We start from the raw sequence: 12,408 nt of genomic DNA on the forward strand, positions 1-12,408 counted from the left end.
CTTCACTCACTATCAGCTCTCTCTCCCCCGTTCACTCATTTGACTCTTCTCCCGCAACAAACCCAAGGAAAAAACACCAACAATGGCAGCAAGTACCGCAGCAGAAAAGATCGAACTGATCACTCGAGGCCTCCAAGAAGTCCTCAAACTCAACATCATTGAGGATGTAATTATAAAAGAAAACAGACCTCTCAAGATCTACTGGGGTTAGTATACTAGTTCTACGCCCACCCTTCACCCCTCCACCAAAATACTAAGACCTTATATCTCATAGGAACCGCACCCACCGGGCGCCCCCACTGCGGCTACTTTGTTCCCATGGTCAAACTCGCCCACTTCCTACAAGCCGGCTGCGAAGTCAAAGTGCTCCTCGCCGACATTCATGCCTTCCTCGACAACCTCAAAGCGCCGCTGGACCTCGTCGCCCACCGCGCAAAGTACTACGAGTACATCATCAAAGCGCTTCTGACGGCGATCGGTGTTCCCATCGACAAGCTCGTCTTCGTCCTCGGCTCATCCTACCAGGTGACGCCAAAGTACAACATGGACCTATTGCGCATGACGACCGTCGTCTCCGAGCACGATGCCAAGAAGGCTGGCGCGGAGGTCGTGAAGCAGGTGGAGAGCCCGCTGCTCAGTGGGTTGATCTACCCATTAATGCAGGCGCTGGATGAGGAGCATTTGGATGTGGATGCGCAGTTTGGTGGTGTGGATCAGAGGAAGATCTTTACGTTGGCAGCAGAGCAGCTACCTGGTGTTGGGTTCAAGGTGCGAGCGCATTTGATGAACCCTATGGTTCCAGGGTTGGCTGGAGGGTAAGTGAAAAACTTTGTTTTGTGCGCGCGCAGGAGCGTGTGTTAATTGGACCGTAGAAAGATGTCAGCGTCAGACGCAAACTCAAAGATCGACCTTCTCGACCCGCCAGATGTCGTCAAGTCCAAGCTGAAGAAGGCCCAGTGCGCGCCCCGCGAGGTTGAAGGTAACGGAGTTTACAGCTTCGTTGAGTACGTCCTCTTCCCCATCTCAGAGCTCGCCCACCCAGAGGGTAAGGGCAGCTTTGTCGTCAATCGTGACGAGAAATGGGGTGGTCCTGTCACCTACAACAACATTGAGGAGCTGAAGGCGGACTATCTTGAAGACAAGGTACTTACTCCTTTTAAACTAATAAAGTATGATGCATGTTTCTGACAAAATAGCTCTCTCCAATGGATCTGAAAAACGGAGTTCAGGAAGCGTTGAACGCTATCCTGGCGCCTATCCAAGCTGCGTACCAAGCCGACGCAGAATGGCAGAAGATTGCGGATCTTGCCTACCCCTCTGAGGGCCCCAAGAAGGGCAAGAAGAAGGAGAAGAAGATCGGTACAGGATACGTTGCCAAGGACAAGAAGAACGCCGCTGTAGCAGAGCAGGTTGCCGATGGCGTGGTTAAGGCGCAGAATGCGGTCCCAGAGGCATTGGGAACTGATGCTAAGGATGCGCTGGACAAGCTGAACCTGAACGGGGAGACGGGGAAGAAGGAGTAGGACTAGAAAGTTTGGAGTTTAAAATATATTTCTTCGGTTCTGGTTTTTATTTTTTTGACTATTGGATTCTCCTTCGAGGTTCCTTGTTGCTGGTGCTTGGTGCGCTAGGGTCAGAGAGGATAGATAATGTAAATACCTTTCTCAGCGCCATCTAGGTGGTTGGCTTTAGCCGGGACAAGAAATGCCAGACGGCTGGCCGAGGCGTGAATTTCTTAAGACCGCTGATACCACACTTCACTTGACCCAAACAAGTTTGCACTACCCCTCCGTTATCACCCTTGGCAAATCATTTCCGTGCAAAGGCCAAAATTCCACTTGTTAATCCTTGATAGCGAGTGATAGTGTGTGGAGTTTTGTTAAATCATTTATCTTATCATATCAATCGTACTAAACCCTACATGTATTGTATACATAAAAACCTAGAGCCCACCTCTAAACAAGCAACATATATCGCAACTCCTTGTTATATCTCCCACCTGCAATCTCGATACTCTTCAATATTTTATCAATCTCCGCGACCTCTTCATCCGTCACCCCAACCTTCTTCATATTCTCTTCAACTCTCGTATCCTTCACCGCTCCAAACAGCGGAATAATCACTGGTTTGCCCCCACGACCACTCTGGTGCTTGATCCATGCCAGGGCCAACTGACTTGCCGTCACACCCTTCTTGTCCGCGACCTCCTTCACAGCATCAACAAGCTGTAGGTTCTTCTCAAAGTTCCCCGGCTGGAAACGGTCAAAGTATTTCCTGTGCTCGCCGTCTGGGATGTCGGCATTGCTCCTGATCTGCCCTGTCAAGAACCCGCCCCCAAGGGGCGAGTAGCCAACGATTGGGATTCCCAGCTCAGCACAAGCCTCTGCAATGCCGTTGTATAAGATCTCAGTAGACCACAGAGAAAATTCTACTTCAACAGCCGCAATGGGATGAACCGCATGAGCACGACGGATGGTGGCCGCACTTGACTCTGAGAGTCCAATTCCGCCAATGGTCCCGTCCTTGACGTACTCTGCGAGCGCGGCGATGGTGGTCTCAATGGGTGTGTCTTTGTCGATACGGGCTAATGTGAAGATATCAATCTTCTTCTTTCCGTCAAGGGCGGCGACAGATGCCTCGACACTACGTTTTATACAGGCTGGGGAGCCATTAGGTTTCCAAGTTACGAGATCGAAGCCGCCCTTTACCGAGAGGAGGACCTTGTCGGCGTCTTCGGGGTACTGCGTGAAGTACCGGGCAAGGAGGGAGAGGTTGTCGGTGGGCTTGAGGGGGGCAGTGCTCTCGCCGTAGAATTCAGCGGTGTTCCAGAAGTTTGCGCCGTGGGCGAGAGCGGCCTGCGTAGAGTGGATTAGTATCTTTGGGTCAAAGGCAATAAAGTAATTGGTTTGAGGAAATGGGAATTACCTTCATGGCGGGGAAAGCATCTTCGTCGGGGGTCTGGTAGGGGCGCCAGGTGAACCCCATGAGGCCATAGGCGGTATCGCCAATTTCTTTACCAAGAATTGAAGGCATTTTTGATATGGTTTTAATATAGGACTGCAATTGTGACTGTTATAAAGCTCAAGAATGAATTGCAAGCTGGCTGGCGATGCTAACTGATGATGAAATTGAAATATCTAGACAGCAGGAGGAATTTCAGGACTCTTATACCCTTCCCTCAGTCTATAGCATGATTTCTTTAAGCATCTGTCACTTCCAGAAGACCCGGCGAGATCCTTGGAAAGCTGCCTTAACGGGTTCAGGAGTTTACGATTCCTCCGTCGACTAGACATCCAGCGGACATCATGTTAGCCCTCGCTCTGATGCGGCCGGCCTACGGCGCAAGGCGTTAGACGCGGAATTTTCGGAGTTAAAGATGGCCTGCGTTAATGATCGTATGTGGAGATCTGATAAGATAACGATAGCTGCTGACAAGGGTTTTGATAACCCTGTAGATGCCAACCCCAGTTTCTCTTTGACGGAATTAAGACTCGTAGGGTTTATCTACGGGCTACAGAATTATCTGGACGCTGATCCAGTGTTTAGGTTGCCAAGAAAGGACTTGGCATTGAAAGCCGCCGGATTTAATAATCCGGACACAGTCCGGCTCCCTTGGGCACGTCTGGCATGTCTGGTGATAATATATTGGACATTAGACCCTATTAAGGCTTTAAGCGGGAATTTTTTCTCAAACACCCCTTGGTTATACAGCCTATGAGAGGGTCAAAATTTGTATGTGAGATCAGTTATATAGTAAAGCTACAAAAAATTTGATTGCTGATATTGGGTGAATCCGACAGCATCGCCAGACGAATTCGAAGGCATACCTACATTTAGCAGTTCCTTCATTGCCGAATACAGTTGACATTCTACTACTGAACTACATGTAATTACATGTAACTATCGTGAGAAATGAATGCATATGACATTGGTGAATTTACTAGGATAAATTTTGGATCTTGAATTATTCTGCGCCAGAGGTGTGTGGCCGATGGCTGGACGCAGACCAGACATAAAGTTGCTGAACCCCGTATCCATGTCCAGATAATTCTAGTCCCCCGTTTATCTATCGTGATCTGGATAGTGTGTGCGGTTATATCGAGGAGAAACCTCCAGCTGTTGGCTTTTGCACTGAACTCTGCCCCCACGAACTGACCAGGCTTAACTCCAGGCATTTAACTCCGGGTATTTAACTCCAGGTACTCACGCATTAATTAAAAGGCCGGAATTCTGTGAGAGGATTTGGTTGCAACGACTTCCGACCCTTTAATTAACGAGTGAGTATTTAACTCCAGGTATTTAACCCCACCTGCTACATGGAGCCAGCTTTTGAGTGGCTACTAGTTGGCTTTCGACCGAGAGACCGGAAGTGATAATGAAATCAGAAATTGTTGGGAGGCATTGGTTGTAGAACCAGGAGCACCTGTATGACCTGGGGAGAATTTCACTGGAGAAATCGATATGCCACGCAATCAAGTGGGATGCAGCTTTCCGGGAAGGCCACGCCTCCTTCAACCATATGAACTGCCCACCCTCGTCCAACCAACCACGAGGCGGAAAGAGAGATTCGCAAATGATTGACTCGAGTGCATGATCACTCGAATTTTTCAGATCGTCTTCCGTGAAGAAGTCTACGTTTTACAAGTGCAATTCAGCCCATACAAATCAATATTTGGTTAAGGTAAAAGAAAAGAGTAAAGCTGTTGAATACCCGGGTAGGTGGTCATTTTGGGGGTAGAATGCCCTAATATGATGCGTTACGACGTATGGATATGTGTAGATTACAGTAATGCATGGCCTTTCTTCTTCCATTTACCTACACTAAGATACTGCATGCCTGCAGGAGTAATCTATATACGCATTTACTCAAAGGAAGATCGATGGACACGAGGACCTTGTTAAATTCAAAGGCGGGAATCAGGTCTATGACTGGTAACTGTATATTTTGATCTTGACAATTGGGTGTATAGGGCTAAGTGTGTACCAACTGCAGATGTAAACCATCGTGCATTCTCTACTCTAAGATATCAGACCATAGCCGTGCAAAGTTTGTTCTTCGACCACGACCTACCGATTTACACGTTCGTTTAATGATGCTAAGTCGTTTCCAAGCTCGTCTTTATAATAATTATCCATATTCTCTTTTCTGGAGTAAACTTGAACCTATAGAAACGGTTCCGGATGACATTTTACATCAGACCAGATAGATGAACGCCTTTATCTACATACAAATCCCGGACTCACTAATTCATGGTACTTCGAGCCCTTCAATATCTGCCCTTGAGGGACACGCAACGCCAGTTCTCGTGGAAAACCATTCAGGGCCATCAAACCACCTCCACAAGTCTCGCGAAAGTATAGGAAGGATCAGAATCTCTTTCACTAGTAGTACAGAGAGTTGAACACAGATTCCAGAAACGGTCTTATCTAGTTCATTCAGGAGATTCATCCAGCCAGGAACATTCCTCAAAAACCTCTGGCCTAGGAACGAGAATTATATGTACTCTCGATATAATGAGCTCTCTCGCTTATTTAGTATACCAGCCATTCAGGAGGATGATGGCTTATTTAGAAAGAGGCATGCATTTTTATCAACACCCCCTGGATTTAGGACTTTTTTATGACACCAGGCTGGCAGGGCCACGCTTACACACACACGAAGCATGATCGACCCTAGAGGGAGTAAAGATACATGCCCGATTGCATTTCCACATGCGCGAAAAGGAACAGCAATATCAATCGAATTCTGCCAATTTCAAGTGATTTGATGAAACTTGCCCGTAGTAGCAAAGCCTTCTGTTGATAAATATTTAGGGTTGTGTGGCATATCGAATGCAATCATGATTTCTCACTCGATCGTATGAGTTGGGGGAAGTGGGGATTAAGGGTCATTATTTGACTACTATTATACATAGTCCTAGAGAGCAGTGAAGTTGATTGCTGTATTCCGTAATCCTAATAGAACAGCTACGGTATATAGATAAGTAGCCGTGAATATGCTGCTATCCTCTCTCTGTGTCACATATAATTCCGAGATATCTTCGCCGGTGAACCTATATATCCTGAATAGCCGCTAGATGGCACAGCTCTTCGTTTTATTCACTACCCCTTGTCTTTCCCAATCAGCACCTAGAATAAAAAGAACCAGAAATGAGCCCCGAGACTTCTGCAATCCTTAACATTCTGGAAAGTTACCGCCTCCACCTGCCCGACGGGACTCCCGACTGCGGCTGTGAAACACACACCAAATTTGCACCACTGATTCAACAAAAAGTAGATTTAGGCGGTCCCATCACCATGGTTTTCCCCGGATTCCCATTCAAGTCTCCAAATGTGAAGACAAAGGTGCTAGGAGTGCTACCGGACATGGCAGAGGAGGTTGCGTTGACGTACCTGCATGGGATGTGTGAGAAAATCAGGGATTGCTATAAAGGAGGCGTAGAGCTGATCATTGTGTCGGATGGGCTTGTGTATAGTGGTAATCAAGACCGTTCCATATGTTATCATCCGAGAGAGTGGACTGAGTATATTAACCGTGTCTAGATATTCTTGATGTTCCGGACAGTACTGTATGGGCTTATGGACAGGCTGTGAGAAAGATCGTTCGGGATAAGGGCTTTGGTGATCTGCTCAAATTCGCACGACTGCATACCATGCTTGATGCGTGGTTTGAGGAGGAGGAGATCACAGAGGAGGCCTATCTTGCAAATGCAGTCCGGTTGCGTAAAGAGCTTGATGCCATGGTTCCAGCTCCAGACGACGCGGGGGAGGACGTTGTGCGATATCTGGCCAGTAACGAGGACGCGAGGACTACGTATGATGTGTACCTCAATAACATTCTTGAGTATGACCTTGTAAATGTACACAGCAGCCAGTCAAACCAGAAGGTGGCTGTAGCTGACGGAATGATTCTGCGTGGAAAGGTGGGTACATGAAGATATCGAATCCTATGCTCACACATAGTCTCGTTCTCGGGCTGTTTTGTTGCGCTTCCTCAACATAGGCTGGGAACGAGACTAACATACTACATATATAATATTAACCACAGACTTAGGCATACGCTACGGCTATAGGAAGCATCTTTTCGGACTGCATTCGCCTCTCGATCCATGCAAGCTCAGGAAGCAACAAGTTCTCAATCAGTCTGTTCCCCGATCGTAGCTCAACTCTCACACCATGGCACGCAGCTGTCGGCTTCGATCTAGATGAGTCGGTCATAGCCGGGCCTCGAGAGCTTTTCGATGCGAATCCAAAATACGAACTGATAAGGCATAACACAATCCCTTACTGCTACCGCGAGAAGTCGAACCATGAAACTTGACCAAGGATAATTACTGGAGGAGGAATTACAATGACTTCCTTATATGGTTTTTTCTTACTTTGTTTTCCGGTTTACTTGCTTAGCTGGACCTCTTGATTTCTGATTTCTTGATTTGGTATAAAACTGTTTATCGTGGTAGAAATTTCATGACTTCTCGAGCAATATATTTATCTCATTGGTCTTGGTTAGGATTTTTGGAGGCAAAAGGTTTCTTTTGTTAGATATTGCCACATAACTACCAACCTTATCTACCATCAAAATAAACCAGAAAACCAGCTGTTACACCGTTCCTCCCAAATATCCAAAAAGTACTTACCTTACTCCACTATTTTGCACAGCCCTAGGCCTTCTGCCTTTATTTTCTGGTGGGCTTTTGTCATAATTTCAATGCATAATGGTGACCGAGCTTTTGATGCCGTACCTGCGTAGATTCAGCTCTTTGAGAACAATCACTGAAGCCAATGGTAGGTTGACAGTCTGGTTTTGGGGTATATCACAATATCACGCTGTAATTAAGAAAGAAGGGTCTAGTAAAAGGGCAGCTACTAACCGTGTCCTTTCTGTAGTTGTATCCTCCTCAATGCAAAAGCCTTGTCCGCCCACCCAACACCGCCACCTTCTCGTTCTAAAACTTCGCCCACACTCATCTCTCCATCGCCACATTTTCGACTAATGAGACCTATATTTCGGGTGCTGGGAATTCTCATGACTTCCCTTTCAACAACGTAGCCGACATCTTCTGCAATGGTTGTAGTCCACTCTACTAGTGATGCATACTCGCTGCTGATTGTCCCTATTCTTGTGCCAGGTTTATCAAGGTTTTCTACTGTTCCAGTCTTGATCATGGTGGACTTGTGGCGGTGTTTGTCCCCTGAAAGATCATGGGAGCAGCAAGGAATGATTAAAAATGGAGAGTTTGATGCTTTTGCGAGAAGAGGCGTCCATCCAGTTAGCTCGTCGGCATGGTTAGAAATGATGAATGTCCCCTCCTGGAAGCGTCCATCATGAATTCCTGCCATAATCCCTCCTTCCAACTGAAGGTTCTCTTCCGCAGCAATCCTTAACTGCTTGACACCCTCCGCCTCGGCCTCTGCCAGGGCTGCCGCCTTTATCATCTCATCGCCCAGTACCCATGGGATCAGGACCTTTTCAGAAAGACACTCCTGCGTCTCCCTCTCAAAAATCTTCCATGTCATCCTCCTCCTCGCATCAAACCCATACCCTTTATAACCCTCTCTCAGTAATATATCTACCAGGACTCCATTCCCACACCCAATATCTACAAATCCTGGAAATTCTCCCTTGCCGGATCCGTACATGTCCTCCCAGAGCTCGATAAGAAATGCTGCAATTAGTATATCCTCAAAGACGTGCTTCTTAGGATCCGTCTTCTCAACCCACGCATCCATCAATCTTTTAGCATGCCGCACCCGCAGCTTCAGATACGTATCCTGAGATCGTTCTCTGGGGACCACGAGGTCGTGATGCACCTTCTTTTCATACCCGCGGATGCTGCCGTTGCCAACTTTGATGATGCGGTCCATTAGTCGCAGAGCGGTTCTTTCGAGGCGGGTTGTCATCCCTGGGCCCTCAATTGTTGAGGGTGTGAAGAGAAGATAGTGAATTGAGATCTTCTGGATACTTTCCAGTCCCTCAATTGGGCCTGGGGTCTCTTCGTAGAGGAATGCGACGCCTTTAACGGCGGGGAGATAGTACGGCAGTTCTTCTGTGGATGCTGCATGGGCAATGTAGACCACTAGGGTCTTGACCTTCCCCAAAACTCTATCCTCTACTTTCTCCTCAAAAAACAGACAGGTCTGGTTGGCTGTCTTGTCCCGCTGTGGATTCCGCGGAATGAATCGCCGCACCACGGTCCGAGTATGCGCAAATCCCCGCATCTCGAACTCTGGCGCCAAGACATAGGTGTGTTCTTCCTTGAGCGAGGAGCAGGATGAGAGCTCCTCAGAAATATCATCAGGGCGATTATCAAGGAGAATATCTGCCCGCAGTATCCAGGAAGTGTTGTAGTTTGGGTTTAGAACCATTTCTTGCATTGTCTCCAGGAAGGTTTGGGAGTGGAAGGAGCATGGCCGTTCGTGGACTTGGATCCAGCTCTGGTCTACGTTAAAATATTGGAGTTTTGAAGTGGTGGGTGAGGCGGGTTCGTGCATTCTTGACGAGTATATTGATATACGGGTATTATCTAGAAACAGAAGCTGAGGTTGAGGTTGGCCAATGATGTGGAGGTACAGCTGCTGTGTTTCTGGAAGCGCACGTGACCTGAGCCTGCGATTTGATCTTTCTGTATATAAGGATGCTTTTGAGCAGTTCAAATTGATCTTAAATACTTAAGAGAATTGCTTTTTATTTCATCTGGTATCTTCATAGATTTTGTAAGTGGTGTGTTGAGCGAGTGAGTCATGAAGTATCACTCGCTGTCTATTTTGGTCAAGTGAGGTGGAGAACGTAAAATGGCAGTAATTGTAGATTTCAAATCGTAGACTTTCGATCCAAGCTCCAACTAATACCTCAAATAGCATGTATTTATCTGTTCTATACGAATTGCCCGAGGCACCAGAGATGAAAAATATCGGATACTTTATCCACGGATCCGTTAGTCTATGTATTTAGGCGTGGGAGAGGTGAGAGCTTATATCTACCATAGCAATATTTGAAGTTAGATATATACATGTATATATCACTGATAAACCAGCTGTTTGTCTTAAGAGCACAGATATCTCTGCCTTCTAGCCAGACCCACAATGAATATGCCGTTACTACAGCCTGAGAAAAGTATCCCGGTAGCCAGGCCCAAATATTATCTATTAGGTTAACCACTCAAAGAAGTTACGATATTAAGAACTTCAGAAATGAATAAATCCGCACAATTTCGCCACATCAGGCAAGATGTTAATAATATACAACCTTGACAATGTCACTGGTTAATTTGAGTGTTTCTTCAACCACATCTGCTTTGCAATTCATACGGATAATCAATCTGACAGATACTAACTGGGTCTGACCGCCGAAGGGATAGTTATAGGCCTGATTGTCGTCCTGTTCTTATTATTCTTTTGTGAAAATACCCATTCCATCTAAAACTTCCAGCTCCCCACCAGGACTAGTCATACAGTGAATTCAGAAGGGGATCAAGAAGAGGAGCACTTCTCGCGCGCTGTTCATCGACATCTGGGCTCGGTCAGTGGTTCGACAGGACTAGGCCTAGGAGTCCGGCGCTGCTGGGTGATTAGCAGTTAGCTATTCTTGTGCTCAGCCCCGGCCTACAAGGAGTAACGAGCTACTCACCATAGTCTTAGCTAGTGGGGCATAGCTATAGCTACATGTACATGTAGTTGGGAGGCCTAATATAAAGGCCAGGAATGAGCCTGGGCCTGACAGTTACCCTATCTACAGGAACCAACGACCGTCGATATCGATAGCAGGCTCCATTCGCCCCACATTCACCCAAAAGGGATACTTAACATCTTTTTACGTGATCATTTGCTTATTCTCACTGGAAGGTATTGCTTTGCTGTTTGACCGCTTGGGTTGAGGTAGAGTTCTTATGAAAAAAAAGTAGGTGGGTTACGTCTTGTTTCAATCTCTCAGTTTTGACGTTGCTGTTTTCCTTATTGTGACTCTTCTACCTGTATATAGTGTGGTCCATGAGCCGGCCCGGCTCGAGCTTTAGGCTCGAACTTTCGGCTCGAGCCCAGTGAGCCTCACCCTCCAGCGAGCCTGAGCCGGCTTGAGCCGTTTTCTCTAAGGCTCGAGCTTTGGCTCGAGCCTTACCTCAAGCTCAGTTTGCTCACTCTGAACTAGGCTCTAGAAGCCATAAAGGAAGCAAAAAGGGGATTTCTACCCACTAGAGTGTTCACTTAAATAATTAATCTTTTTCACGGTATTAACCCATGAAATGAAGCTTATATCTGCCATTTTACTATACTTGCTGTACGGATAACCTGTTTTTTATATCATTGATCACAGGCTCGAGCCAGTTTACGAGCCTGTCACCAAAGCTCGAGCCTTGCGAGCCTCTGCCTCCCACGAGCCGAGCCAGCTCGAGCTTATATGCCGGCTCGACTCGAGCCGGCTCATGGACCACACTACCTGTATAACCTATGCGTGCCCTGGGGAGGTATCTTGAAGCCTAGTTATAAAATTGCTGTTGCTGTGGTAATGTGCTCGCTCTCTTCGATCAGACTTAGCCTCATGGATCGGATGTGTCGATACTTTTTGTTTCCCTTAAGCTCGTTGGCTATGTCCTCTGGCATATGGTGCTTTCGTGGCTCTATATCCACGTGGCCACTCTTGCATGCATGGCATTGAGAGCGCTTTTGGCCTTTCTCACCGAAGAACAGTTCTGAGACTGCCAGATACGTTTTAGGATATGGGGCATCGTAGTGACGGCGAGTGGTCCGGATAGAGAGTGGTGCTGGCGTTACAATCACTTTGCAAAGATGTTCGTGCACGTAATGGGCCTTGACTGGAACTCATGCAGCGAAAATGAGTGTCATAGGCATACCGTGAGTGCTGGTATAATTTAATGTACATACATAGCCCCGCTTGAGAATATGGGCTTGGTGGGGTGCTTTGGGGGAGGTTTGGTTATCTAATTCGAGGAGTGTTTTCATTTCTTCCTCAAATCTATAAAGACTCTATACGCACCAGATTTGTGGGAGGGGAGGGGTGACTCGCCTCTAACGGCCTCTCTCTGGAGGAAAACTAAAAGGAAAAAAAAAGAGTGAATGCTCCGGGGAGGAATTGAACCTCCGATACCTTAATCGGGATTTCTCAGCTGAAAAGCGGGTTTATCTACAGACAGGTATGTTACCACTACACTACCGGAGCTATGATGTTAGTAGAGGACATGGCTTTTCAATCTCATTTCAATCTTGTACGCATGTAAAAGGCAAACTCTAACCTTGGCACTGCACCTACACCCTTACCCGACACCCTCACGGGCGTTGAATGGGAATAAATGGTGTAAGGCTGGTCAAGGGGAGAACCAAGAAGAGATAGGTTCTGAGGATCACGAAGTGATTTCCTTGTCCAAGGGCCCGGGCACGCTCTACTTGAACTGTAAA

At 46.9% G+C, this 12,408-nt stretch overlaps 4 protein-coding genes across 4 annotated transcripts; 2 read left to right on the forward strand and 2 right to left on the reverse strand.

Annotated features, from left to right (window-relative positions):
• Nucleotides 1-82: 82 nt before the first annotated feature.
• On the forward strand, nt 83-1,523 carry H6S33_005796 (uncharacterized protein; the record flags this gene model as incomplete). Its single annotated transcript, XM_044837182.1, has 4 exons — nt 83-206; nt 275-815; nt 873-1,143; nt 1,197-1,523. The coding sequence occupies 4 exons, from the start codon at nt 83-85 to the stop codon at nt 1,521-1,523; spliced, it is 1,263 nt and encodes a 420-aa protein (XP_044699105.1).
• Nucleotides 1,524-1,955: 432 nt separating this feature from the next.
• H6S33_005797 (uncharacterized protein) lies at nt 1,956-3,033 on the reverse strand (the record flags this gene model as incomplete). The annotated part of the gene is made up of 2 exons (XM_044837183.1): nt 1,956-2,855; nt 2,926-3,033. The coding sequence occupies 2 exons, from the start codon at nt 3,031-3,033 to the stop codon at nt 1,956-1,958; spliced, it is 1,008 nt and encodes a 335-aa protein (XP_044699106.1).
• A 3,117-nt stretch (nt 3,034-6,150) lies between these two features.
• On the forward strand, nt 6,151-7,321 carry H6S33_005798 (uncharacterized protein; the record flags this gene model as incomplete). The annotated part of the gene is made up of 3 exons (XM_044837184.1): nt 6,151-6,478; nt 6,544-6,923; nt 7,055-7,321. The coding sequence occupies 3 exons, from the start codon at nt 6,151-6,153 to the stop codon at nt 7,319-7,321; spliced, it is 975 nt and encodes a 324-aa protein (XP_044699107.1).
• Nucleotides 7,322-7,866: 545 nt separating this feature from the next.
• Nucleotides 7,867-9,492, reverse strand: H6S33_005799 (uncharacterized protein; the record flags this gene model as incomplete). The annotated part of the gene is made up of 1 exon (XM_044837185.1): nt 7,867-9,492. The coding sequence occupies one exon, from the start codon at nt 9,490-9,492 to the stop codon at nt 7,867-7,869; it is 1,626 nt and encodes a 541-aa protein (XP_044699108.1).
• Between the last annotated feature and the right edge of the window lie 2,916 nt (nt 9,493-12,408).

The sequence above is a fragment of the Morchella sextelata genome (assembly GCF_020137385.1).
Source record: "Morchella sextelata strain SCLS chromosome Unknown scls_2, whole genome shotgun sequence".
Classification (NCBI taxonomy): domain Eukaryota; kingdom Fungi; phylum Ascomycota; class Pezizomycetes; order Pezizales; family Morchellaceae; genus Morchella; species Morchella sextelata.